We start from the raw sequence: 25083 nt of genomic DNA on the forward strand, positions 1-25083 counted from the left end.
TTGTTGCTGGCCATTGGTGGGGAGTGGGTTTGCTGCTTGTGCGCTTACGGCGTGGATTCGGTGTGACACAATTACAACTTTCTGCTTTGAAGTTTTTTTCTCTTTTTTCCAATATTTCAATGCTATTTTAATTTTTCGAAAAAAATAATAACTCCAGCAGCGCATGGTAGAAAGGAAGCAAGAGCTTGAAGGATGTGAAAAAACAACCAAAACAACTCCACGGAAATAATAAAGAATAATAAAAATAAATTGCAAATATTTTTTTCATCTCTGTTTGTAACCCCATGAAATCCTGTGGAGTATCATTCGGTGATGAGGAAAAGAAAATGGCGGCGGGAAAACCGAGTGAAATTGAGGATGACTTTCCAACTCTGACGCCCCAGGAGAGAGACTCTATTGCAACTCTCGATAGGTTAGAAAATTCTGCAAGTTTTGTGTTGTGTTTTTGATTAAGTTTTAGTGTTTGTGCATAAATTAAAATAGATTTTAACGTATGTCATCTGTCTGTTGCTATCGCACAGCCGACTGTTTGGATTTCTGAAGGTTCATGAAGATGGCGCCAGAACGAAGGCCTTGTTAATAAAGGTAAGAGCTGAGAGAGATGTGCCTTTTTTCTTTTGTATTTTTCTTGTGTAGTAATAAACTTCTGCATTAGTCGCCCACAAACGAAACAAGGTTTGAGAAAGCCTCCCACTTTACATCGGGTTGGTTCATTGAGTACTTGCACATTTATTACATATGTGTAATAACTTGAGAAGCAACGGTGCATATGAGCAGCGACGTTTGCAAACATTGAATGTGTAGTGTGAACAGCATATCTTAATTTTTGTGTGTGGTTGTATCAAATATGGTTACATTTTCTGCTTGTCCCTTCCTATATGCATTGCCTCCCAAGTCTCCGGGCTCTGTACTGTGGGTTTTGTGTTGTGTATGGGTTGAAGTTTCGCTCCGCGTTAAAAATGGCTGCTTCTCTCCAAGATGGCGGGACAGGGAGGAGAGAGAAAAATAGTGAGAGATTGGAAGGGGAGGACGCCAAAAAAAGAGAAACTCGGGCTAGTTTCAGCAGTAACTAACATGAAATCTGCATTGTATTGTATGAAAGAAATTTGCTTATTAAAGTGCAGAAAATAAACACGTTGACGAGGTTGTTTATGCGCTATGAAAAATACACAATATGATTCCTCTCTCTCTCACTCAACCTGTAGCACCAAGCAGTAAATGTAAAACATAATGAAATGGCTGCTCTACCGTAGAATGTTTGTGACATTGCATTAAACGTACATATTTTAAGTCGCGTATAAATTTATTGGTTGCAGTTGCTTAAATAACCGGGCTAAATTTGTTCCAGGAAAACTTTTATAGAGAAATGGATATTTGTAGGAGTCTGGTTATCTGCACCGCAGTATATTCGTTTTTAAAATTGATTTGTGATTTGATAGGTTTTGTGTACATTGTAAAGTTTATTAATGCTGAATATTTTCGTAATGTCCGATCTCTCCAGTTTTTGATCACATATTTGAAATGTTTCTTTTCGAGAAGAATTGCGTCTGTTTGTGTTTTTAATTGGGTGGTAGAGGTAAAAACCTAGTTTACATAAGTGTTGTAATACTGTGGCCGGCATGTTCCTATCGAGTATAATGGCTTCCATTGGTTCAAATTTTAGACAGATTGTTTTGTTAATTTATGTTTTGTCCGAGTACATTTTTGTTACATATCGATTAGTAAGACATCACTCATTTCTTAAAATGTGTATTTATAATTTGAAAAATGAATTATCAAGGTTTTATTCACTCCCTGGATAGCAGTATTAAACCCTTTAAATGTCACTTCACTTAACAGCAATATAGTGTAATGTCATAACTCTGCTGTTAGATTGTTCTAATTAGTCAACACACTTGTCATTGTGAGTTTATAAACAAGAAACAGTTAACTGACAGTTGCACAATTGCAAGTGAAAATGGGCAAATTTGTAGACTGGACACCGTGTTAGCTGAAAGCATTTGACTGTGTTTATCTTGTGTAGTTAAATTTTTTTTGGTAGAATTCTTTGAAACTCCTTTAATGTGAATCATCACATTGTACCCATACCTGACTAGTCTGTTCTCAAGCAGTCACAGAGCTTCCAGTGTGTTGGATGCAAACCTCCTATGTCCTTTATTTCTATTACCAGAAGATAGATTGGGAAATAGTAATGAAATTCCTGTGTGTCTAGTGAGCTTGCCTATCATACAAATCAGCAAGATTCCAACTTTGATCTTGAATTTGTGCTAAACACTCTGACAGCTATCCAGTGACGATCAGAAAGCGTGTCCTTTGGGTGTTGGGTGAGGATAGGAATGGGGCTGTACTGAGATGTTCTTATAGTCATGCAGATGGCTAACAAGTTCCCCTTTCATCTTGACTTGTAAATATATTGCTGTTCCTTTATTGCCACTGAGTCAAAATCCTGAAGCTCACTCCCTAACAGAAGCATTGTGGGAATATCTTCACTACACTAACTGCAGAAGTCCAAGGCAACTCACCACCACTTCTTGAGGGTAATTAGGAGTGGGTAATAAATGCTGGCCTTGCTAGTTACACCCACATCCCATGAATGAATTAAAACAAAGTAATTGTTCAGACTCTCGTTGAAGAATGGCATCAAAATACAATGCCTGGGGAGTCATACTCCCATCAGGGAGTCAATGTCTAGACAGTTAAGAGGAACAATTTTTTAATAAAATATTTTCAGAAAAAGTTTTACATAATCGACTAACTTCATGTTAAAAACATAAATTTATTGCAATTGACACTGGGTTTGTTCAGAATCTGTATATAATATATTGTGTGTCGCATATACTTCCTGTAAGTGTTGCGCTTATTTTTTCTACTTTAGCATTTCCTTGGTATAACATTGATCATTACAGTAGGCAATTTAGTGGTTTCAGAAATATACTCCTTCTGGTGGACAAGTCAAATCCATTAGTGAATCGTTCAATATTTAGAACTTAATTATGAATGTCTAATTCTCGTCTTCAAATGAAGTCACCTATTGTAAATAGCTGTGGCATATTTTATTTACCATTACAGATTTATCGCTATTGAGTAGTGCTGTTGTGTATATAGCTTATTTTTACAACTAAGTTTTGATTCAAATTGCGTAAGTATACTAGTCTAGAAGAGACATCCTACATTGTCTCTTTTAATTTTGCAGGGGGATTAGATGGATTACTGAAAAATATCTATTACTGCACATTCTTTGTACTTATAAAAGTTTGTAAAGAATTCAAATATTTGGCATTACTTGCTCTATGCACAATAACATACCAATGGCTTTAACAATATTTGTTAGTTACTCCATGCCTTTATTTTTAATGCTTTTATGTGTGCTATTAGGTATTTTCCCAATACTGATTTGTCTATTGGCATGTCTTCTGTGTGCGCATTCTTCAGAAATAACTCCAGTTCCATGTGCAGCTGGTCACTGGCATAGCGATAAATGTGCAAGAGCAAGCCGAGGATAAGATTCAGGTACTGTAATAGGATGTAGGGAAATGCTTGAATAAAACTTTTATTCGATGTGGCATTTAATATTTAGTTGCAAGGGCATTTGTCTAACCTGAACAGTTTAATTTGAAGTTCCTTAATTTTAATTAAATTCAAATTGAAGTTTTGCAAGTGGCAGCCATGGCTCAGTTGGTAGCACTTGCTCCAGAGACTTGAGCATGAAAATCTAGGCTGAAACTCCACTGCAGCATTGAGGGTTTTCTTTTTATTCATTCGTGGGATGTGGGTGTCGCTAGCTAGGACTGCATTTCTTGCCCATCCCTAGTTGCCCATGGTGAACTGCCTTCTTGAACCGCTGCAGTTCTTGGGGTGTAGGTATACCAACAGTGCTGTTAGGAAGGGAGTTCCAGGATTTTGACCCGGCGACAGTGAAGGAACAGCGAGATGGTTTCAAGTCAGGATGGTGTGTGGCTTGGAGGGGAGCTTGCAGGTGGTGGTGTTCCCATGCATCTGCTGCCCTTGTCCTTCTAGGTGGTAGAGGTCGCGGGTTAGGAAGGTGCTGTCGAAGGAGCCTTGGTGAGTTGCTGCAGTGCATCTTGTAGATGGTACACACTGCTGCCACTGTGTGTCAGTAGTGAAGGGAGTGGATGTTGAAGGAGTGCCAATCAAGCAGGCTGCTTTGTCCTGGATGGTGTTGAGCTTTTTGAGTGTTGTTGGACCTGCACCCATCTGGGCAAGTGGAGAGTATTCCATCACACTACTGACTTGCCTTGTAGATGGTGGACAGGCATTGGGAAGACAGGAGGTGAGTTACTCGCCACAGAATTCCCAGTCTCTGATGTGCTCTTCTGGCTATAGTATTTATGTGGCTGGTCCAGTTCAGTTTCTGGTCAGTGCTAACTCCCAGGATGTTTATAGTGGGTCATTTGGGCATTAATCTGAAGCCTATCTGTTCTCTTCAGGTGAACATAAATGATACCATGGAGGTATTTTGAAGAAAGGTAGGATTTGATGGGCAATATTTATCCCTCAATTAACATCATAAAAACAAATTATCAATATCGCATTGCTTTTTGTGGGACCTTGCTGTCTGCAAGTTGGCAGTTATTTCCTACATTACCACAGTGACTACACTTCAAAAGTGATTCACTAGCTATAAAGTGCTTTGGGATGTCCTGAGGTTCCGAAAGGTACTACTTCAATGCAAGTTGTCTTTACATTTTTTTAACCACCAAAAAAAAATCTTGTGCTGTTTCATTAAGATTCTTAATTCATGCTACTGGATAATTCAAATGTTCAAGCAGAAAGTAACTTTAAGAGGAGTAAATTGTATGTTTTTAGGAAGTCAGAATGACTTTATTGTCCATCCCTAGTTGTCCTTGAGAAGGTGGTGGTGACCTGCTGCCTCAAATGCAACTAAGTGGCTTGCTAGGACATTTTAGAGGGCAGTTAAGAGTCAACCACATTGCAGTGGGTCTGGAGTCACATATAGGCCAGACCTGGCAAGCACAGCAAATTTCATTCTCTAAAGGACATTCGCGAACCAGGTGAGTTTTTACAACAAGCTGGTAGTTTCATGGTCAGCATTATTGATGCTAGCTTTTTATTCTAGATTTAATTAATATATTCGGTGCTTAACTGTCTATCAGAATGAAGGCACAAGTATTAGATTTGTTCACTGGCTCATACCTTTGTTTTCTCTGACACAAGTTCAGTGTAGTTTGGAGGCTTTTAAAGAAAACCTGTCTTGCATAGCCTTTCATATGGCTTATTGTGTAGCTATAAAGATTCTGTATTCAAAATGGATCCAATATTTGTGAAACTATCGAGTCTTTTTTATAGTAGTATTTGCCAATGACTAATAGAATGAACATAAATACAGCACAGAGGTGACTGAGTTAACACACCTGTACACAAATGCTTGCTTTAAGGAATTCCATGTTTTTTTTTTAAATTTAGGGAGTTTCAAAATGGTGACTTTACATGGTTATTATGTTGAGTGGAAGATTTTTGTTCAAATGGCCAATTTTCTGGTTAGTTAAAGACTTCATTCATAGAAGAAAGCTAACAACCTTACTTGAAGATTAAGCAATACATCAGTTTCTGCATAAATAATTTGCTTGACAAATTCTTTTGATAAATCTTGCCGATTACAGCAGAATAGAAATCTTGTTTAGAAATTCTAGGCTATTGTGGAAGTTGGTTTACTTCAATGAAATTAAAATAATTGTATTCCTATGATCCACAAATTGCATAAAACAAATGTACCTGTTCATTTGTGATAAAAGGGGAGGAGAATTTGTTTTGTATTTGTATTCTGAGACTATTTCCATAGCAACTGGATCTATAAAATTCCAAATATTGGCTATGTTGCTGTAGAAGGTTTGTATGGGATGGTAGGAAAGCCGCTTTATTGACCTGTACAGGACATGTTAAAATACAGTTCAGCTAGCTAATTGTCTATATTTTGGTCATTTTTGTTTCAAGTGGTAGCGTGTATATTGGAGCTTAATCTGCTGAAAGCTGTGGATTGGTGCCTGTTGCCTCAGGCAGCAGAAACACAACTTTATTTCGCTATTTACTTCACATCAGTTGCTTTTAATTGGTAATCTATTTTTGATATTGATAAAGATGAAATATATTGCAGGATTGTTCCAATCTGAACTAATCTAGGCAGCTAGACTGGAAATGATGTGAGCAGCATTACCATCAGTTTAAAAAAAAATCAAGTTTATGTAACTAGTTTCTACATGGGCAACTCTGTGTTGCTAAACTTTTATTTAATTCTTTTATTTAAATATTTAAACTAGCTTGAAAAAAGAAATAATTTTGATGAACATTAGTACCAACTTCTTCAGCTACTCTGGCTGTAAAGTTAGTTGTAATGAATGGGTTAGATACAATTGTGTAGTATTTCCTATGCTCCAGTCTTTCATATTTCTTTCATCTGTAACTGGAAAGTCAGACTTGACCATTTCTGCCCTGATATTGGCAGGACGAGACAAGTACTGCTGGCATTTTCCTCCCTTGCAGTGTGGACACTCGTGATGTGCTTCACCCAATAGAGAACTACATTTGTAGCTATATTGGATGATATCAAACAAACAGACAAGTAGAACTTGTGGCCAATTCATTTTCATTTCCACGCACTAACTGGCGTTGCACATATTCTTCACAAATGGGGAAACTATGATTGTAGCATATCATGCATGATGAATTCGGGCAACATTATCCATGGACTGATATAATTCAGCAACTCAGTGGTACTGTAATGCACTTTATTAATTGACTCCAAATCACTTTAATTTACAGTTTGAAGTTCTGTTTGATCTTAGTTTTGGATACAGTGTAAGCTTGATTTGCAAAATATTCAGTTTGACATACAATGGCGGTGAAAAGGAGAATCTAAATTGACAGTTTTATTGAAAAACTTTAATTTGATTCCAGTTGGTTTCCTGTATTTCCCAACAGTGTTTTTTTTCTTCCTGTGCCATTTTCTTTAGTGCTAACATTCATCTTACTGATGCCTTTTCTCACTATCTTTTGATCTGTCCTTCAGAATGACCTCATTTAATTAAATAATTATTCCATATTTAAATTGCAACACTTAAACAAAATTGGCTGTGAAGTGTTTTGTGAAGTTATAAAATCACAAAAGGTGCTTCTTCATTTTACTTTTACTTCAAAGGGATCTTTTTCAATTTTTTTCTTTTTTCATTATAAAAAGGGCAATTAAATGCATATATATTGCTTTATTCTTTTCATCATTTACATGAATGCGTAAACTCAAGACTTGTCAGAATCTGGAACAGAAGCTTATTCGATTAATTTTAAAAGGAAGTTGGACAGTTACTTGATGAACTTCCAGGGTTACGGACAAAAGAGCAGGAATATAGGACTTAGCACGACTGCTCTTTCAAAAGAGCCAGCACAGGCACAATGGTAGTCTCTATGATTTCTATGATAAACATCAATAAAATAGATTACTTCTCCGGAAAGAGAAATAATTTTCCTATTTTAGTTATTTTGCAGTGACTGTTTATGGAGCTGGGCAATTATTAAAAAGTATTTATCGCACAGAAACAGGCCATTTGGCCCAGTAGGTCTGTCAGTATTTATGCTCCATGTGAGGTTCCTCCCACCTTACTTCATCTAAGCTTATCAACATGTTTTTTTCCCTCATGTACATATCTAGTTTCCCCTTAAATGTGTCTCTGCTATTGGCCTCAGCTACTCCATGTAGTAAGGAATTTCACATTCTCACTGCTCTCAAAGTTTGAATTCCCTCTTGGATTTAGTAAGTCATGTGGCCTTTTACTTAAGGACCAAGATAATAAAATTATGATATGTTGTTACTAGGACTGTTTTTAGTTTTAATGTTTGTGTTTTGAAAATGGGTTTAGGGAAATTTTCTCCCCAATAATTTGTAGATAGTGATAGCCAATGTTTATTTATATAGATATGCCTATGTAGTAGTGACTTATTGTGCTAGTATATCTATATCACATATGCCAGTAGATCTTATGCTACACAAGGATTTAAAAATAAAATGCGTAAATGAAAAGCAAGAGGCAGCCATCTAGCACCACTGCGAAGGCTGAGTGAGTCATTCATCCTCATGCTATGCAGTATGGGTAGCTCTTAAAACTTTTTTTCTTCCCTCTTTCCTTCATATGCCTTTCTGGCTTCTTGAAGTTTTAGTCTTTGCCTTTCATCTCTACCTCTTTACTCTTCCTTGTCTGATTTTTCTTTTACCCTTGAGAAGAGGGTAGATAAGTTAGTTTGTGCTTTTTCTGGAATGATTATTTGTAGAGGGACAGGGATGTAATTTCAAATGGAGCCCAAGGGCTGAGCTGTATCATGAAGTTGAAAATCAGCCATTTCTTTTGACAGGTTAACTACCTTTACTTTGCTGATTTGACTTGTTGGGTAAGACATGATTCTGGAGCATTTATTTGTATTAAAAATAGACTGTTGACCTTTTTGTGTAGGCCAGTTTGGTTGATAGTTGTATATTGACTTGGATGCAAGAAGGGAGAGGTGGGTGACTGGATGATGAGGAAATTGAGCACTTGAGGAATCCTAGGTTGTGCATATGGTCTTCATGTTGGAGCTTAGGTGGGTTGTGTAGTGGAGTACAGTGGTTTTGGTGCTGCCTACTGGTGTGGAAGTATATAAGTGAAACGGAGATGATTGATGAAGCTGTCGGTTGTGGGAGGAAGAGAGTTGGAGGAATGAGAAGATGCAGTGGATATGTTTATAGGCAATGTAGTGATTCTTAAAATAACGAATTGCTGAATTATTTGTGTTTATTTGTATAAACTTCATTTTTTGGAGTCTAGTGATTTGGGTGAAGGATGGCTGGCAGTTGCTGTAGGCCATGGAAAATTGGGTAGCACGTGATGGGTTCGGTCATATATCAGAGATGACTGTGCAAATGGTTGGCCCGATTCTAGAATCTTATGAGCTGATAGCATAGAGTTTTCTGATTGGTTGAAGGGACAGCTGTCCTGATTCTGAGCTCTGGTTGCAAGTGCATTCTTCTAATTTGCAGTTCCCAGTTAGACCCAATGTACAGTATTTGTTGCCTGCCATTTTGTGCTGCTTTTGAATTTTTTCCTGGTAAAGTCTCTGCTTGACTCCTCAGACTTCCTCCCAGCAGTGATGCTAGGTCCTATCATCTTGCTCAAAACTGGGCTTTTTGCTCTTCCCCTGCCACCTCAGTGCTTCTCTCCTGGTCCAGACAAGTGCATCTGAGTTTTCTGGTTCTGCTTGCTGTCTAAGTGGCCTCAAATCCTGATGCTTTTTCAGGTTTTGTTAACTCATATTAATATAATAGAATACTGCAGATGCTGGAAATCTGAAATAAAAACAAAGTGCTGGAAACACTTAGGTCAGGCAGCATCTGTGGAGAGAAGCAGAGTTAATGTTTCAGGTCAGTGAGCTTTCATCATTTTTTGTTAACTCATTGTTACATGTCCCCAGCTTTGGTTTACAAGGTTACCTTTGCTCAGCTGGGCTGAGGAGGAAGGAAGAGGAAGAACATCTTCCAGATTAGCAGAAAGGGGTCCTGTTGAAAGGTGACAATGAAGATAGAAAACCTGTTGGAAGGAGGGTTACCAACTGATTTTGTTGAACATGATGCAGTTAATGGCAGTGGTACAGGGAGTACTGGCGCAAACAACATCCAATCCCTGGAAGTTCTGTGTGAAGATCACCCAGCGCAGTTGCTGAGGTGTGAGCTGGTGATTATTAAGAATGGTCATACAGCATTTCGCGATTGCCACGAAACTGTGTATTTCCCTTTGCCTAATGATATTTGTTTTGCAGTTGTTGTTACCATAATCCAGGACTTTGAATGTTTTCCGAAAGCATTTTTATTTATAGTGTATTAAATTTGCTAAGTATGTCACACTCCTTATTGCGGCACCTCCATTCTGTGACATCCTGTCATGCCTGCAATTGCACTCTTCTACTAACAGGGCACTCTAGATATCCATACCAAGGCAATACAATACAATAGTTTTAATTTTAAGAGAAATGGTTACATACAAGGTCCAAGAAGATGTACAAATGCAGCACCACTAAGATGACTATTGGGCACGTCACTAACTAATGCCGAGAACAATCGACTGCACTCAGGAAAACTTGTCCAGAGGTGCCGGATGGATTCTGGTTACTTCAATTGAGACTAGTTTAGGGAGATTGTGGAAATTCCGGGTAAGCAACAATTCTGTCAATGTGCGAAGTTACCTTCGGCAAGCACAGATGCATGTCATGCTCAAAGTACACACTCTGGCTTTATGATTTGTTTTCATTGTCATTGCTGAAAATCCAGCTTGGCAAACGTGGGTTTTACTAAATGGGATCAACACTTTCAGTGCTGCATTCATCAGAGCATTCGCACTTGGAGCCCTCGCTGTCTCCAGTAGAATAGTACAACAAAGCCATTCAGCCCATTGAGTTTGTGTCAGCTCTTTAGGCAGAGTAGTCCAGTTAGTCCCATTTCCTGGCCCTTTCTCCACATTTCTGCAATTTTTTTCTCCAAATATTTATCCAGTTCCTTTTTAAATGCTACTATTGAATCTGTCACCACCACCCTGTCACTTGTTGGAACAACATAAGCTGTAGATCCCCATACCTGTGCTTACAGCAGCACTGTTCAAACAATTTGTCAGTTCCAGGGCACTAGCAACATTCCTAACCTTCCAACACGACAGGATTGGAACAGCTACTCACTATTTTCCTTCTCTTGCTTCAGTTTTCTCTCTTTCTATGTTTAAGTAAATGATCAGTGGTTTTCTCAGAGATTGATTCTGCGGGCTGTTCCTGCCGTTTCCCCTTACATTTTTCTGTCTGTTTATAGCAACTCCAGTTGCAAGTGTCTTCTACAAATACCATTAGCTGGGCCCATTTTCCCCCATAGCTTCCAGCCATCTTTTACGTTTCTGACTCTGTTTTGGCTCCTGGCTTTGCCAGATATCCCTCTTGAGAAACATCAATTCTGCAGGCTGTTCCCAGCACCTACTTTTCTCTCTCTCTGGCCTGCTGCTCCTTCTGACTGTGTGCCTGCACAGCTCCTATCCAAATGTTTCATTTGGCTACAAGCATAGGTGTTTTGCTTTATGGTTTCAATTCCCAGAGCCCCCTCTCTCTGTTGAAACTTCTATCCCCTCACATGCTGGTAATTCAAACAGAACAGTCGGCTTGCATCATTCAGAAGCATGGGGATGGGGGAGTAGTGCTGGGATAGAATGGTAATAAATCAAATGTCAATCAGATATAAATTAACATTTTATTATAGGATCTAAACTGATTGTATTAAGTATTAGCAGTTTAGTTTTCATGTTGAGCTTTGTAAATGAATTGGTGGTTCCTGAGAGAGAGGTGAGAGGCCTGATGGGTCACATTTGCAGTCAATAAGTGCTAAGCCAATCCGGAAACTCGATCGATTGTGTTAAGAAAAGCTGTGTGGTGGCACCAGCGGCAGTGGACCCTTTGAAATCTTGGAGACCCTTGCTTGAGAACCCTGATCTATAGCATTGTTAATGCAACGTGGGGGAAATTTCCTTTGTCTCGACTTTGTGCTCTGCCCACAGTAATTTGGGAGATATGGGCTAGCAGTGCTCAAACTGACCCATGAATTTTGTGCTCTGCTCTTTGTGTTTGTTGGTGCTATTGCTTCTTAAAGCTTCTGATGGCATTGGGCTTGTGGAAGTCACTAACATATTTTGTGAGTGCTGCTCAAATGATTCCACGGTCAGAGGCACTGTTGATTTGTTTAGCATGCATGGACTCAGCATGTCATGACAGCCATCTTAGAGCATTGTCATTACCAGCCTGCTAAGGGTGTAGGCCACCAGATAGTTTACTTGGTAGGGAGGATTCAAAGATGTGGGACATGATTTATATACTGGTCATTGTCACAAAGGCCTCATAGATGAAAATTTGAGATTCATGGTCTGCGTCCAGTTTGAAAATGGTTGAGAATTGTCCAACTACGATGTGACCAGTTAAATCATTGTTCATGGCTGTTAAGGTCAGAGATGCTGTGATTTATAGGAGCATCTACTGAGCATTCTTCCTATCAGAGAGTTGGTAAGGAAAAGTAATAAGGATCACAAAAGGTTGACAATATAAGGTGCTGCTAGTGAATAGAACAATTCAGTGAATTGGCAACATAATTTTGTCATAAACTCTACTCACTAATGTTGCTACCACATCTGAACAGTGATGATGTGGAGCAGCTATGTTGCAGAGAAGTAACCATTGGGGAGTAGAGCACAATGTGCTCTACAAAATGCATAGTAGCTTGTAGTTGAGGATTCACCAGCTTAGGGTGTGGTGAGTGAGCCCAAATGGGAACACAATATTCTGAAACTGTATAACAAATTGTGAGAGCAAATGAGTGTAAAGTGGGAGGCATTTGCTCTCCTGGTAGAACTGGCAAGTTTGGCGATTAAGCATTTTGGATTTTGACTCGGCCCTTTTCACTAGATGGTTTTTTTGTAGGTGAGTGACTGGTTGAGGGCGGCGCTCAAACTGGATGAGAGCATCATGTTTTGAGATATTGACCACTTAGGATGCTAGTGAGTCCAGAGACACAAGAATTGTACATGTGAAAGATGGAGGTCATAGTCTTTGTTTTACTTGGTTGAAAGTGCCATTTCAGTTGCTACTCTATTAGTGAGTGCGTTTTCGGATGGAAAGGTCACCGGCTTGACTGGTAAAGGCATTGTCAGCATTGATGAATTTCTGCGATCAGGTTGCAGGTGGGTTCTTTATGCATGGATTAAAAAGTCATGCTAGAACTAATCCCTGATTTGCAATTTCATAGAGTTGGTGCAGTTGGCCTTTTGTACTCTGAAATGTTGCTGCTCAGCAGTAATTCAACCAAGCAGGTGGCCCATTTTGGCAGAACTCTGAATTTTCACCAGAAGACAGTATGCCAGACAGCACCAATCTTAAGGATTTTCTGAGAGCCTTTTTCAATGAACGTGTCTAGGGTGAGTACTTGGTCACAAATGCTGTGACCACGGCAGAAACCAGCTTGGTCTGGGCTCAGCACCACAGTGACTTCTGGAGATACATGATGAAGGACCTATCGCTTGAGCATCTTGTAGCAAAGATTTGAAGAAGATATGAAGTAGTTTGCTACTAACACTCAATGTAAAAATGTTTGTAGTGTTACGACTGACAGCTCTAGTCAAAGACCCCAATCAAAATATACGGTTCTGATTGTGGTGGGAGAAACGCACTGTTAATTCAATCCCATCGCTCCACAGATTGCCTAACATATCATTTAAAACTTTCCAAATTAAAGAAAGACCCAGCCAAATTGTATCATCTATTAACCCCCAAATGAGCCTAACCAAACCAGGTGTCTTTAAATCAACAAATTAATTCTTTAATTAGAAGAGCTAAATTCTTAAACGCTATGAAGATATAAACAACATTTAAAGTAGAAAAAAATTAGAGTCCTTGCAAATTTACAGTCCAATGTTGCTTGAGGTCCTCACAGCCATCCGATTCAGAAAAAATGTTCTTCCGCAGTAGAACAGTCCATAGTCTAACGCCAGCAGTAGGTGATGCTTTCCTTCTCCAGTGAATTTCAACAATTAATGACTTGCAAACACTTTCAATAGAATCAATGTGACTTTAGAGGTTTTGAGGGATAAAAGATTGTCACAGTCTAACTTCCCTTCCTTCAGTTTAAATTACCAGAGATCTCTGTTTTGGCTTGACTTTTTTTTTAGAATTTTGAGAGATAATTAAATAGACTAAAATCCTATTCCTTCAGTTTAAATGGTTGAGAGCTTTTTTTTTTCAGGTGGTAAACACCACTGCTGTCTGTGTGTCTCTCCTCTGTGTCTGTGTTCTGTTAGAACAAACTGTCTTCAACGAAAAAGCCAGTTCAAAATTGAATTGTAACAAATATAATCACTTAATACTCGCTCCCAGTGGCTGTATCTATGGTAACGAGAATGCACCCTTTGAATCGCAGTCTGCAAATGGCTATTTCTAAGGCAACGAAAATGCACCTTTCCGATGAGGCATGCTGGTTCTTAACGCAATACTGATCCTTTGCAAGCCTTAAAGGCAAACCACATCTTCCCAGAAAAAAAAAACTACAGGACCATGACAGTAGATAGAACAGGGGATGACCACAGGCAAACCAGCAGGAGTGTCCCATTTTTCTTGCCTCTCTAGCCCAAGGGTGCTGGGGCTAATGTATTCCATTAGAAATTGGCAGATTCATTATAGGTTTAGTATTAGACCTTGGACTTTGCTATCCAATATTGCTCAGTGAAATGCCACATTTACGCACTGGATTCACAGCGAGCTAAGAAACTAATTTTAAATTATTCCAAACTACAATTGTGACACACAATGTGCAGTGTCTAATGTAATATAAACATATAGCTCTACATTGTGGGTGAGCATCATACCAAAGCAAAGTGTAACTCCCTGATTTATGGTAATCCTGGTTGAATGCCTCCATGCTTGTAGCTTAGGCTGGAGAAAAATCAGTCAGGGTCCCCTGGTTTACATTGCTACCAAATAATGTTCTGTGTGTGCTGTTGTGTGAGGATAGCCTGGTGCTCGACTGATTGGCTCCCTATGTTTGAATTGTATTATCAATAAACTTGCCTTTTACTTCTAATATGAAGAATGGTGAGATACTGGAGGGTGTTGGCACCTGGAGCATTTCAGTAAAATTATGTGCCTTCTAAAGACAGTGGGAGAAAATTGAGGGTGGGGGCAAATCAAGTCTATCAAATCTGTTACAGGTGCCTCACTTATAATTGTCTTGGTTCTAATTTCTTGACACATTTATACCCACCAAAAAAATTGATCATATTGTAGATGGTAGTACAGTTTGATTGGGTTCCAGGTTTGTGATTTATTTGTACAGTTGGACTGATATAGTTGTTGATTGTGACTTGTCTCCAGTTGCATAAATGAAATAGTAGATTGGCCACAGCACTGCAAATATAGCATCAGCTTTCCCTTTATCCAGTGTTTGTCTCTTGTTCACCTTGCCGTATGTCATAATATAACAAATTAATGTACGTGTTCCTTTTGAGAGTAAAACTGCAAACTTAGTATAAAAGGATCAAGCCAAGACAAATGAATTATTTGAATAATTTAATTGTGCTTTCACAATTAAAACATGGATCTTTGTTACATAAGGGTAGTTTACTTAGAACTTAAAAAAAAACCCCAGAAATATTGAGATGTATTCAAGTAAGTATTCAATGTATGAGGTGAGAATGACTGTCCTTGATGTCAAGGCAGCATTTGACCTAGTGGCATCAAGGAGCCCTAGCAAAACTGCAGTCAATGGGAATCGGGGAAAACTCTCTGCTGGTTAGAGTCATACCTCGCACAAAGGAAGATGGTTGTGGTTGTTGGAGGTCAATCATCTGAGCTCCAGGACATCACTGCAGGAATTCCTCAGTGTAGTGTCCTAGGCTCACCGATCTTCAGCTGCTTCATCAATGACCATCCCTCCGTCATAAAGTCAGAAGTGGGGATGTTCACCATTCGCGATTCCTCAGATACTGAAGCTATCCGTGTAGAAATAAAGCAAGACCTGGACAATATCCAGGCTTGGCTATTAAGTGGCAAGTAACATTCGTGCCACACTAGTGACAGCTAATGACTATTTCAAACAAGAGAGAATCTAACCATCTCCCCTTGACATTCAATGGCATTATGATCGCTGAATCCCCTACTATCAACATCTTAGGGGTTACCATTGGCCAGAAACTGAACTGGAGTAGCCATATAAATACATTGGCTACTAGAACAGGTCAGAGGCTAGCAATCCTGTGGCAAGTAACTCACCTCCTGACTCCCCAAAGCCTGTCTACCATCTACAAGGCACAAGTCAGAAGTGTGATCGAATACTCTCCACTTGCCTGGATGGGTGCAGCTCCAACAACACTCAAGAAGCTCGACACCATCCAGGACAAAGCAGCCCGCTTGATTGTTCGTGGATGGGGTGCCATTCACTTCCTCCACCATTGATGCACATTGGTAGCAGTGTGTACCATCTACAAGATGCACTGCAGCAACTTAAGGCTGCTTCAAAAGCACCTTCCAAACCCATGACCTCTACCATCTAGAAGGACAAGGGCAGCAGATGCATGGGAACACCACCACCTGCAAGTTCCCTTCCAAGCCATACACTATCCTAACTTGGAACTATATCGCTGTTCCTTCACTGTCACTGGATTAAAATCCTGGAACTCCCTTTCTAACAGCACTGTTGGTCTACCTACCCCACATGGACAGCAGCGGTTCAAGAAGGCAGCTCGCCACCACCGTCTCGAGGGCAATTAGGGATTGGTAATAAATGCTTTCCTAGCCAGCAATGCCCACATCCCATGAATGAATAAAAAAAACATAGAAATATTTACGGCACAGAAGGGGGGCATTTGGCCCATCTGTGTCTATGTCGGCTGAGCAGGGCTACCTCCTTCCACCCTTTTTGAATAATGGTACAATGTCAGCAGACCTCTGGCACTTTGCCCACAGCCAGGGAGGATTGGAAAATGATGGCCAGAGCTTCCACTATTTCTTCCCTCGCTTCCCTTAGCAGCCTGGGGTTGCTTTATAAAACCTAAAAGTGTTGAAAAGCATGTATATAATTCAGGAGAAAACAATTGCTACTGTCCTAATTACAAGATTCATTTTTTTTTTAGTGATTTCAACGTAGGAAAACGTTTATTGGTGCTCCATAGTGGTGTGAGGGGAAAATGGGTGCAAACCAAGCGAACAGTTTAGAAGGGATGTCAGAGGTGTGATCTGAGGAGGTGGAGAAGCAGAAGGATTTAGAGAGGAAATTTTATGTATGAGGATACAAGTAGATATGAAGGCACAGTCACCAGTAATAGGATGAAGGAAGATGTATACGAGGCCAGAGTCCGATGAGCAGAGTTTTCCTGGATGGAGATTGGACTTGGGGCAAAATCAAGGAGGAACTTGAACGCAAAGATGATATTAAATTTGAAGTATTAGGGGATAGGGAGACAATATAGGTCTGTGATAAGTTGGAGTAATGGGTGAGCAGGACTTACTGGGATAAGATATGGATAGCAGTGCTTGGATGATATGAAAATTATGGACGGTGGAGGAGAGGAGGCTGGTCACAGAAATAGTTGAGTTTGGAGGTGAAAAAGACACGGATGAGGGTTTCAGCAACCGATGGGTTGAAGTAAAGGTGGAGATGACTGATATAGTTCAGAAAACTAGTTGGTGAAGGATGTAACTGGAGCCAAACTTTATGCACTTTGAGCATTTGTTTACACTGTTTACCATCAAGCACCTCCTAACCCAACAAACATAGTTTTACTTCAGTGCGTATTTATGGTAGCACAAGTGAATCCCCAGTTAATGCCCACCAGCTGCCTACAATTAAACACAATACACATTAACAGATTCCTTCTCTCTCTTGTAAATATAAATCTAATTTTTATTTTCGACCCAAATCGTCAAAAACCTCCATATTTTGTACAATGCAATACATTGCGAACCATCCCTCTTCTAGGACCCCTGTTTCTTCGTACATGCATTCCTTTTTGTAAAACAGACAGTTGATAACTTGAATCGACCCATTTAATTTTTGAGATTCTCTTTCCAGCATTTGTTTCAAGCCAGCTAGGTCAATCCATAACCTTTTCTCACTCCCCTTTTGTAGGGTGTACCTTATCCTACAATTAATGATCTGGAACATTGGGTGTACTATCTTCAGTACACCCCTTGTACCAAATTTACTTAAAATATTTGACAAATGGGCTTCCATAGCCAGGGCTCCTTGGATAACGGAAGGAGAGAGAGGATATGTTGAAACAAAAGAAGAGGGTGTACGATAAATGTCAGGTGAATTCTTCAAGTGAGAACCCCTCAATACAATACGTTGAGAGGGGAAGTGGAGAAAAATAAGACTGGCAAGAGAGAATGTGAGAATAGAATGGCAGTTAACAAAAGGGAACCCAAAAATATTCTACCGGCATGTAAGTAGTAAATGAGTAGTAAGAGGTAGGGTGGGGCCTACTGGGGGACAAAGAAGGTGATATATGCATAGAGGTGCAGGGAAAGGCTGGAATACCTGATGAGTACTTTGTATTAGTGTTTACTAAGGAAGAGGATCAACCTCTGTTACTTCATCAATATTCAATTAGCCAAAGATTGGAAGATAATGGCAAGCCCTTCTGCTATCCCCACCCCCACTTCTTTTAGCAACCTGGGATGCAAGGTAGATGAAGGGAGTGTAACGTCTACGTGGATTTTAAGAAAACGTTTGACAAAGTACTGCATAAGAGGCTGGTTAACAAAATTGAGGCTCGTGGAACAGCAGGGTCAGTATTGGCTTGGATAAAAAAATTGTTTTAAGAACAGAAAACTGCGAGTCAGGTTAAATGGTTGTTTTTCAGGCAGGAGGTTGATAGACAGTGATGTTCCTAAAGGTTCAGTGCTCAGACTACTGATTTTTTTGTTTATTTATAAAATAACTTGGATATTGGAATACAGAGTAAAATTCGCTGATACCAAACTTGGAGGTGTGGCAAACAGTAAGAATGATACCAGTCGACTGCAACAGGGCATAGGCTAGCAGAATGGGCAGGTGGAATTTAATAGAGAAAGGTGAGGTAATGCATTTTGGCAGAAAGGATAGGGCGAGGCTGTAGAGACTTAACGGCACAGTTCTAAATAGTATATAGAGACAGGAACCTGGGGGTTTATGTGCATAAGTCTTTGAAGGTGGGAGGACATACTGAGAGAGTAATTAGCAAAGAACATACGAATTAGGAGCTGAAGTAGGCCATTTGGCCCCTCGAGCCTGCTGCAGCATTCAATAAGATCGTGGCTGATCTGTTTGTGTCTCGAATTCCACTCTCCCATCTACCCCGGATAACCTTAGATTCTTGTTAGGCAAGGGAATCAATCTACCTCTGCCTTAAAATTAGTCAATGACCCTGCCTCCACTACCTTCTGAGGCAGAAATAAATAAAGAGGTATCGAGTACAAAAACAGGAAAGGTACGCTGAACCTGTATAAATCTCAGGTTAGGCCCCAACTAGAGGATTGCATCCAGTTCTGGGCACCACATCTTAGGAACAATGTGAGCTTCCTTGAGAGGGTGCAGAGGAGATTTACCAGAATGGTTCCAGGGATGAGGGAATTTAGATTAGATTAGATTAGAGATACAGCACTGAAACAGGCCCTTCGGCCCACCGAGTCTGTGCCGACCGTCAACCACCCATTTATACTAATCCTACACTAATCCCATATTCCTACCAAACATCCCCACCTGTCCCTATATTTCCCTACCACCTACCTATACTAGTGACAATTTATAATGGCCAATTTACCTATCAACCTGCAAGTCTTTTGGCTTGTGGGAGGAAACCGGAGCACCCGGAGAAAACCCACGCAGACACAGGGAGAACTTGCAAACTCCACACAGGCAGTACCCAGAATTGAACCAGTGTCCCTGCAGCTGTGAGGCTGCAGTGCTAACCACTGCGCCACTGTGCCGCCCTAGCTTGAAGGTTAGGTTGGAGAAGTTCTCCTTGGATTAAGCAGATTGAAGGGAGATTTGATAAAGGTGTATAAGATTGACAGGTTTGGAAAAGGTAACAAAGAATAGATATTCTCATTAGCTGATGGTACCAGGACTAGGGGACACAGATTTACGGTTTTGGGCAAGAGATACAGGAGGGATATGAGGAAGAACATTTTTTGTGCAGCGAGTGGTAATGACTTGGAACTCGCTGCCAATGAGGGTGGTGGAAATGGAGACAATCAATGATTTCAAAAGGAAATTGGATAGGTACTTGAGAGAAATAAACTTGCCAGGCTTCCGGGATAGAGCCAGGGAATGAGACTGGGTGGATGTACAGTGTTGGCGTGGACTTGATGGGCCAAATGGGTTCCTTCTGTATTGAGACTGACTATATCCACTGCTTCCACAAGAGCCAGTATTTCAGCAGCCCAAGTACTTTTAACAATCCTTCTTATTTTCTTAGCTTCTCTAGTTCAAGGATAACATTTCCCATTTTCACCCATAAGAAATATGACGCCAGCTGCACTAGAATACCCATCAGAAAGGTTAGCATGTGAAGCATTGTCAAAATGACTAGTTTCATGTTCTTTGGGTCACCCAAGGATTGGAACTTAAGTAAGCATTTCTCCAGATTTAATTTTTTTAAATGTTTTATTTGCACTTAAAACATTCTCTACTTTAGGGTGCTTCATCATAGTACTTAACTCTAGCATCTGGTCTAGTCTGAGTACACAAGCAGTTCAACTGACCAATCAAACTTTGCAATTGTTCTGTCTCCTCTTCAGATTTCTGAGGGGACTTAGTGCGATTAACAGGAATGGGAGTAACTCCCTCTAAACAGGATTGCTCATTTAAACTTATTTCAGGCCTACTGTGCTTAATATCGAAACCAATATATTTAATAGCTCCACAAGCCTGGCTCTCAATAACATTTCTTAAGTTCTGCAGTACCACTCCATGAGAAATCATCAACATACATCATGAAGATGTCTGAAAGTTTTCCTTTATGATACCAAAAAGCATTGTGGGATCTGCTTTTTGTTGAATGCAACCTATTTTCAGAAAGACCGCAATTGTTGACAACGCGATCAGTAGGTGGCGCTGTTTTGGCACATGCGCAAATACAGCCTGTGCCACGAAAACGTCACAGCTTGCGACTGCAGCAGCTGCCAGGACTAAAGATGGCGCTGCTCAAAGAATCACAGAGATGAAACCTGACAAACACGTGGCAGAATACAATGGCCGGAGTGAGAGAGTGGAGCGGGTCGGGGAGAGCAGCGCGGGGGCCGGGGAGAGCAGCGCGGGGAGACCAGCGGTAGCGGTGCCGGGGGGCGAGGGGAGCAAGAGGGAGGGGGGGAGCAAGAGGGAGGGGGGGAGCAAGAGGGAGGGGGGGAGCGAGGGGGAGAAAGGGGGAGGGGTAAGGAAGGGGGGGAGGGAGAGAGCTGGGGGAGAGGGAGGAAGGGGAGAGTGTGGGGGGGGGTGGGAACAGCGGAACGGAAGAGGAGTGCCTTTTTCTGTGCATGCGCCATAAACACAACAGCAAAAGACTTACTGGCCAGTCCCTGGACCCGGTGACACCAAGGTCTTCGCACGCTCGCTCCCCGCGGCTCTCTACGGCCTCTCGCTTCTGGCCCTCTCCATTCAGCCGTTCCCTCCAGCTGCGGATGCCCAATCCAGTTGCTTTCTCCCCTACCCAGTTGCTTTCTCTACTCCACAGTACTTCAGGCATTGCAACTGTTTGGTCCCTGCATTTTGCATGCTCCCTCTCCCCACCCCTCCCCGCTCTCCCCACCCCTCCCCCTCTTCACCCACCCCTCCCTCTACCCCCCCCCCCCCCCCACCATAGTTGAATATCTGAAGTGCAGTTGCAAAGTCGGGGAAATAGCATGCAAAACAAAACCTCAACAATTCTGGGTTTAATTGTTGAAAAGTTTTATTAAGTTCATTAAGTATCCAAGGAACTGCTGTGCATGGATACATGAGTGTTGTGTCCAGCATTCCCGTTAGACAGACAGGCCGAGTCTCTGCTATGCACAGCTAAAGAGATTGTTCCTGGAGAGCCTTGTGGTGAATAAACGCTTGGCTCTCTATTCCACTACTGTATTGTCCATGTGAAGAAGGCAAAGTAACAAGAGTCTGAGCTCAGTCTATTCTTGGTGAATGTTCCCCAAGCGCATCCCAATGTGCATTCCCAATTCATCCATGAATGCAATGTTCCTTTCCACATCGTGATGAGCTCCGCAGCATGATCTGACTGGAGAACATGCGGTGGCCCAGACAATGGAAATGTTTTCAGAGCAACTTACAAAGGCAGAGCAACTTACCTTGGAACAATCTCCTGTGTCAAATAAAAATGAAGCAATTCTCCAAAACGAATAAATAATTCAGATAAAATGCGAGAAAATGCCCGACGAAACCTCCCCTCCTTCCACTTTCAAAAAGTCGCGCCGAAGCTTTGACACATGCGCAGAGGCCAAACAGGCGCGTCGGCGAGGAAGACGAAATAACGCGATGACGTCATCTGCGCATGCGCACAACGGTCCTGGCAGGTCGGACTGCAGCGCATGCGCAGAGATGAGGAGACTGTGTGCGCATGCGCGTACCGCGTCATCTGCGCATGCGCAAAGCGGTCCTGGTAAGCCGGACTGCAGCGCATGCGCAGGGGGCATGAGACCGTCTGCGCATGTGCGCACCGCGGCGCATCCTGATGACGTGTCCGATGAAGGAGCGTTGTCATGAATTACTTTGTTTCAGAAAAGAGATCTCAGTGAAAAATACTACATTCTAGAAAAATCATTCAGGACATGGATGTATTTACTTAGTTTCCATAATTTTCCTTCTGCATCCACTGCCCTTTTGGGTGATTTCAGAAACATCTCTCTGAAAAGTATCACCCAGCTTTTATGTCGATTTGATCTACACTTCCATGAATATGTGGCTAAGTAGAGCTGAAATGTTTTTTGAAGATTACTTTTCCAGCTGTGGAAGAGTCCACTCTAACATCATTATCACCCAGTTACTCTTCAAAACCCTTAGCAACTAGTCTTGCTTTAGCTTTTATAAACCCCATCTGCAAGGGCTTTTTTCAGTACAAATCCACCTATGTTTCAAAGCTGGTTGCCCATTATCTGGTACCTCAGAACAAATTCCAAACTCACCCCCAACTATCTAATTCTCTTTGTTTTCCTCTATTAGTTTATCCTCAAGTTTATTGGCCACCAAAACTTCATGATCATGAGGACTTCTGCTTTTAGTTCTGTTCCTAGACTCTTCTGTGGCCTTTATTTCATTGCACAATATATTCAAGCTATGGCCTCTACTTGCATTTTTATGTCTTTTGGGATGACGACTGCAAGATTGCGCAATGAGGCTCTTTGTCTGGTACATAATCGGTTTCTGACACGAGTCACTTTAAGACCCGCTATCAGTACTTGCACTGCACTTTCTTACTCTCCACTCTTTCACCCCATTCTGCCAGTCCATGGACCTTGTTTCTTAACCATCATCCTGAACATTCAACCAATATTTAAACTTGCCAGTAGCTTTCCTGCACATTCTACAGTTGTATTCCTTTTTTTTTTGCTGTAAAGTATTTATTTTAAAAAACAAAGCACAGAGCACTCAGTAGCGGCGCTGAGGCTTGCCCATACTGCTCTTGATGTACAGGGCACACACATTTTTCCAGTTTTTCTTCAGCGAAACCAGGAAGTTGATGGCCATGATTCACTGGACCCTTCTATGTCACCCAAGTATCCATTCTGGGCAATTGGTCTTTAGATGTGATAGCTCTGTCCTGTGTGTCATGATCACTCATTACCACTATGCAGCCCTTGATCTACCATATTCTGTTCCTCTGGACCTTCATCACAAAATACTTGAGCGTTTTGAGGTAAAAGTTGCCTTGTTTTCTTCGATCTGCTGTTTGGAGTCTGAGGTTTTAAAATTCATGCTGATCAATCGTGATGAATGAACCATAACAGTTTGATTGCAATATTTGATAACTCTTTTACTATCATGACCTATTGCCTTACCAGGGCTTTTCCATTCCCTATGACCCCCCCCTCTTTTTTATTGCACCAAATCTCCTTAATTAACCTCTGTCTCAGATAGTCTTAGTGCTCTTTGAATTTTCTCTCAAGCCTTGATGAAAGCCTGTCCCCTGTGTGTAAGCATTCAAATGTGCAGAAAAAAGTGGAACTAATTGTTGTACCTTCTATAACAGGAGGACTATTGCACATCACAGAAGCCAATTTGGGATTACGCCCATAGACTAATTGATAGTGGCTATATCCTCCAACCATCTGAAGGGAATTCTTTGCATGAACTTCCCATACCAGGGCAGTTGTAGCCTAGCTGACCAGCTAAATTTTGATGCAGCATTTCATTGATCATTGCCTTTCACTTAGTCCATTGCTGAAAGAACTTTAAGCTGCAGTACTCATGACCATGTTTTCACACATGTCTCTGAACCTGTAATTGGCAAATCCCCCTCCATTATCACTCAGAAACCTCAGTGCCCCAAGTGCAGTTCCTATCCATTTCTCCAGTATTTTATTGAAAATAACCTTTCGTCCTAATTATTGTGGCAGGACAAAATCTGGTTGCCAGGTCTAAAAAAAAATGCAGAATTAAACTATTTCTGTCTTTGTCCATACCTTAAGATCCATGGCAACTACCTCATTAAAGTTACGTGCCAATGGAAGGCTTACAATAGAACATGGCAGCATCTTGTGATACCTTTTACCGATTTCACACCTCACTAATCTCCATTATCCTCATATACTCTTCAACCACACTTGCATCTTTTAGTTGTATTTTTAACCTTTTGACATGTACGGTGAGCAAATTTTCTATGTATCTTTAAAACAGTTTGCTTTTTATTTTCTCTAATTCTTATCACCTGATTTCATTATGCTTGTCTAACGCTGAGAAACATCAGGTTTTGTTATGTGGTACAATAATGTCCTGACTGGGTAAACTGCAGATCCACTGACTTTTCAAAAATAATTGCAATTTAATTTCTGCCTTTTTCATAGTTTATTCAACAACATAGGTATCTCACTGGATAGATCACTACTTAGAAAATGGCTTACTCCAGCTGTTTAACATGGAATTACAACTCTTTCGTGATCTCAATGTGTTGTCATCACCAAACCTAAAGCAAGTAATACTTTTATATTCCGAAACATTTTTTCAATTCTCACTACTTGATAAATCAACATAACGTTTTAAGCAATCTGTTCCACAAACTATCAAAGTGCACATGCTATCTAGCACTACACAAGGAGCCCATGAGTAATAGATTCATCAAAGGGCTAAAACCCCTTATGACCAGTATAATTTGTTCAAATTTATGATTATCTTCATCCTCTTCCTCAGAATTGTCTTCATGTGTCACATCGAGGACCCTGCTGCTCTACTTTGGTTTTGAGTCACATCTGAAGTACAGATTAACTGTTACTTGGACATTCTTGGATTCATTCATCTATTATTGCTGTTCTAATTCTATCTGCTGCTGTAAT

General features: G+C 40.7%; 1 protein-coding gene across 3 annotated transcripts in view; it reads left to right on the plus strand.

The window, feature by feature from the left end:
• Window positions 1-25083, plus strand: part of kdm6a (lysine (K)-specific demethylase 6A) — a 311647-nt gene continuing 286564 nt past the window's right edge. For all 3 annotated transcript variants that reach the window (XR_010975826.1, XM_068040670.1, XM_068040671.1), the window contains exons 1-2: window positions 1-412; window positions 522-585. Coding sequence is in view for 2 of the 3 variants with exons in the window: in XM_068040670.1 (XP_067896771.1) it covers window positions 285-412; window positions 522-585 (192 nt within the window). In the remaining variant the exon portion in view is untranslated. The remainder of the gene's footprint in view (window positions 413-521; window positions 586-25083) is intronic.

Source organism: Heterodontus francisci, chromosome 10 (assembly GCF_036365525.1).
Source record: "Heterodontus francisci isolate sHetFra1 chromosome 10, sHetFra1.hap1, whole genome shotgun sequence".
NCBI classification, from domain to species: domain Eukaryota; kingdom Metazoa; phylum Chordata; class Chondrichthyes; order Heterodontiformes; family Heterodontidae; genus Heterodontus; species Heterodontus francisci.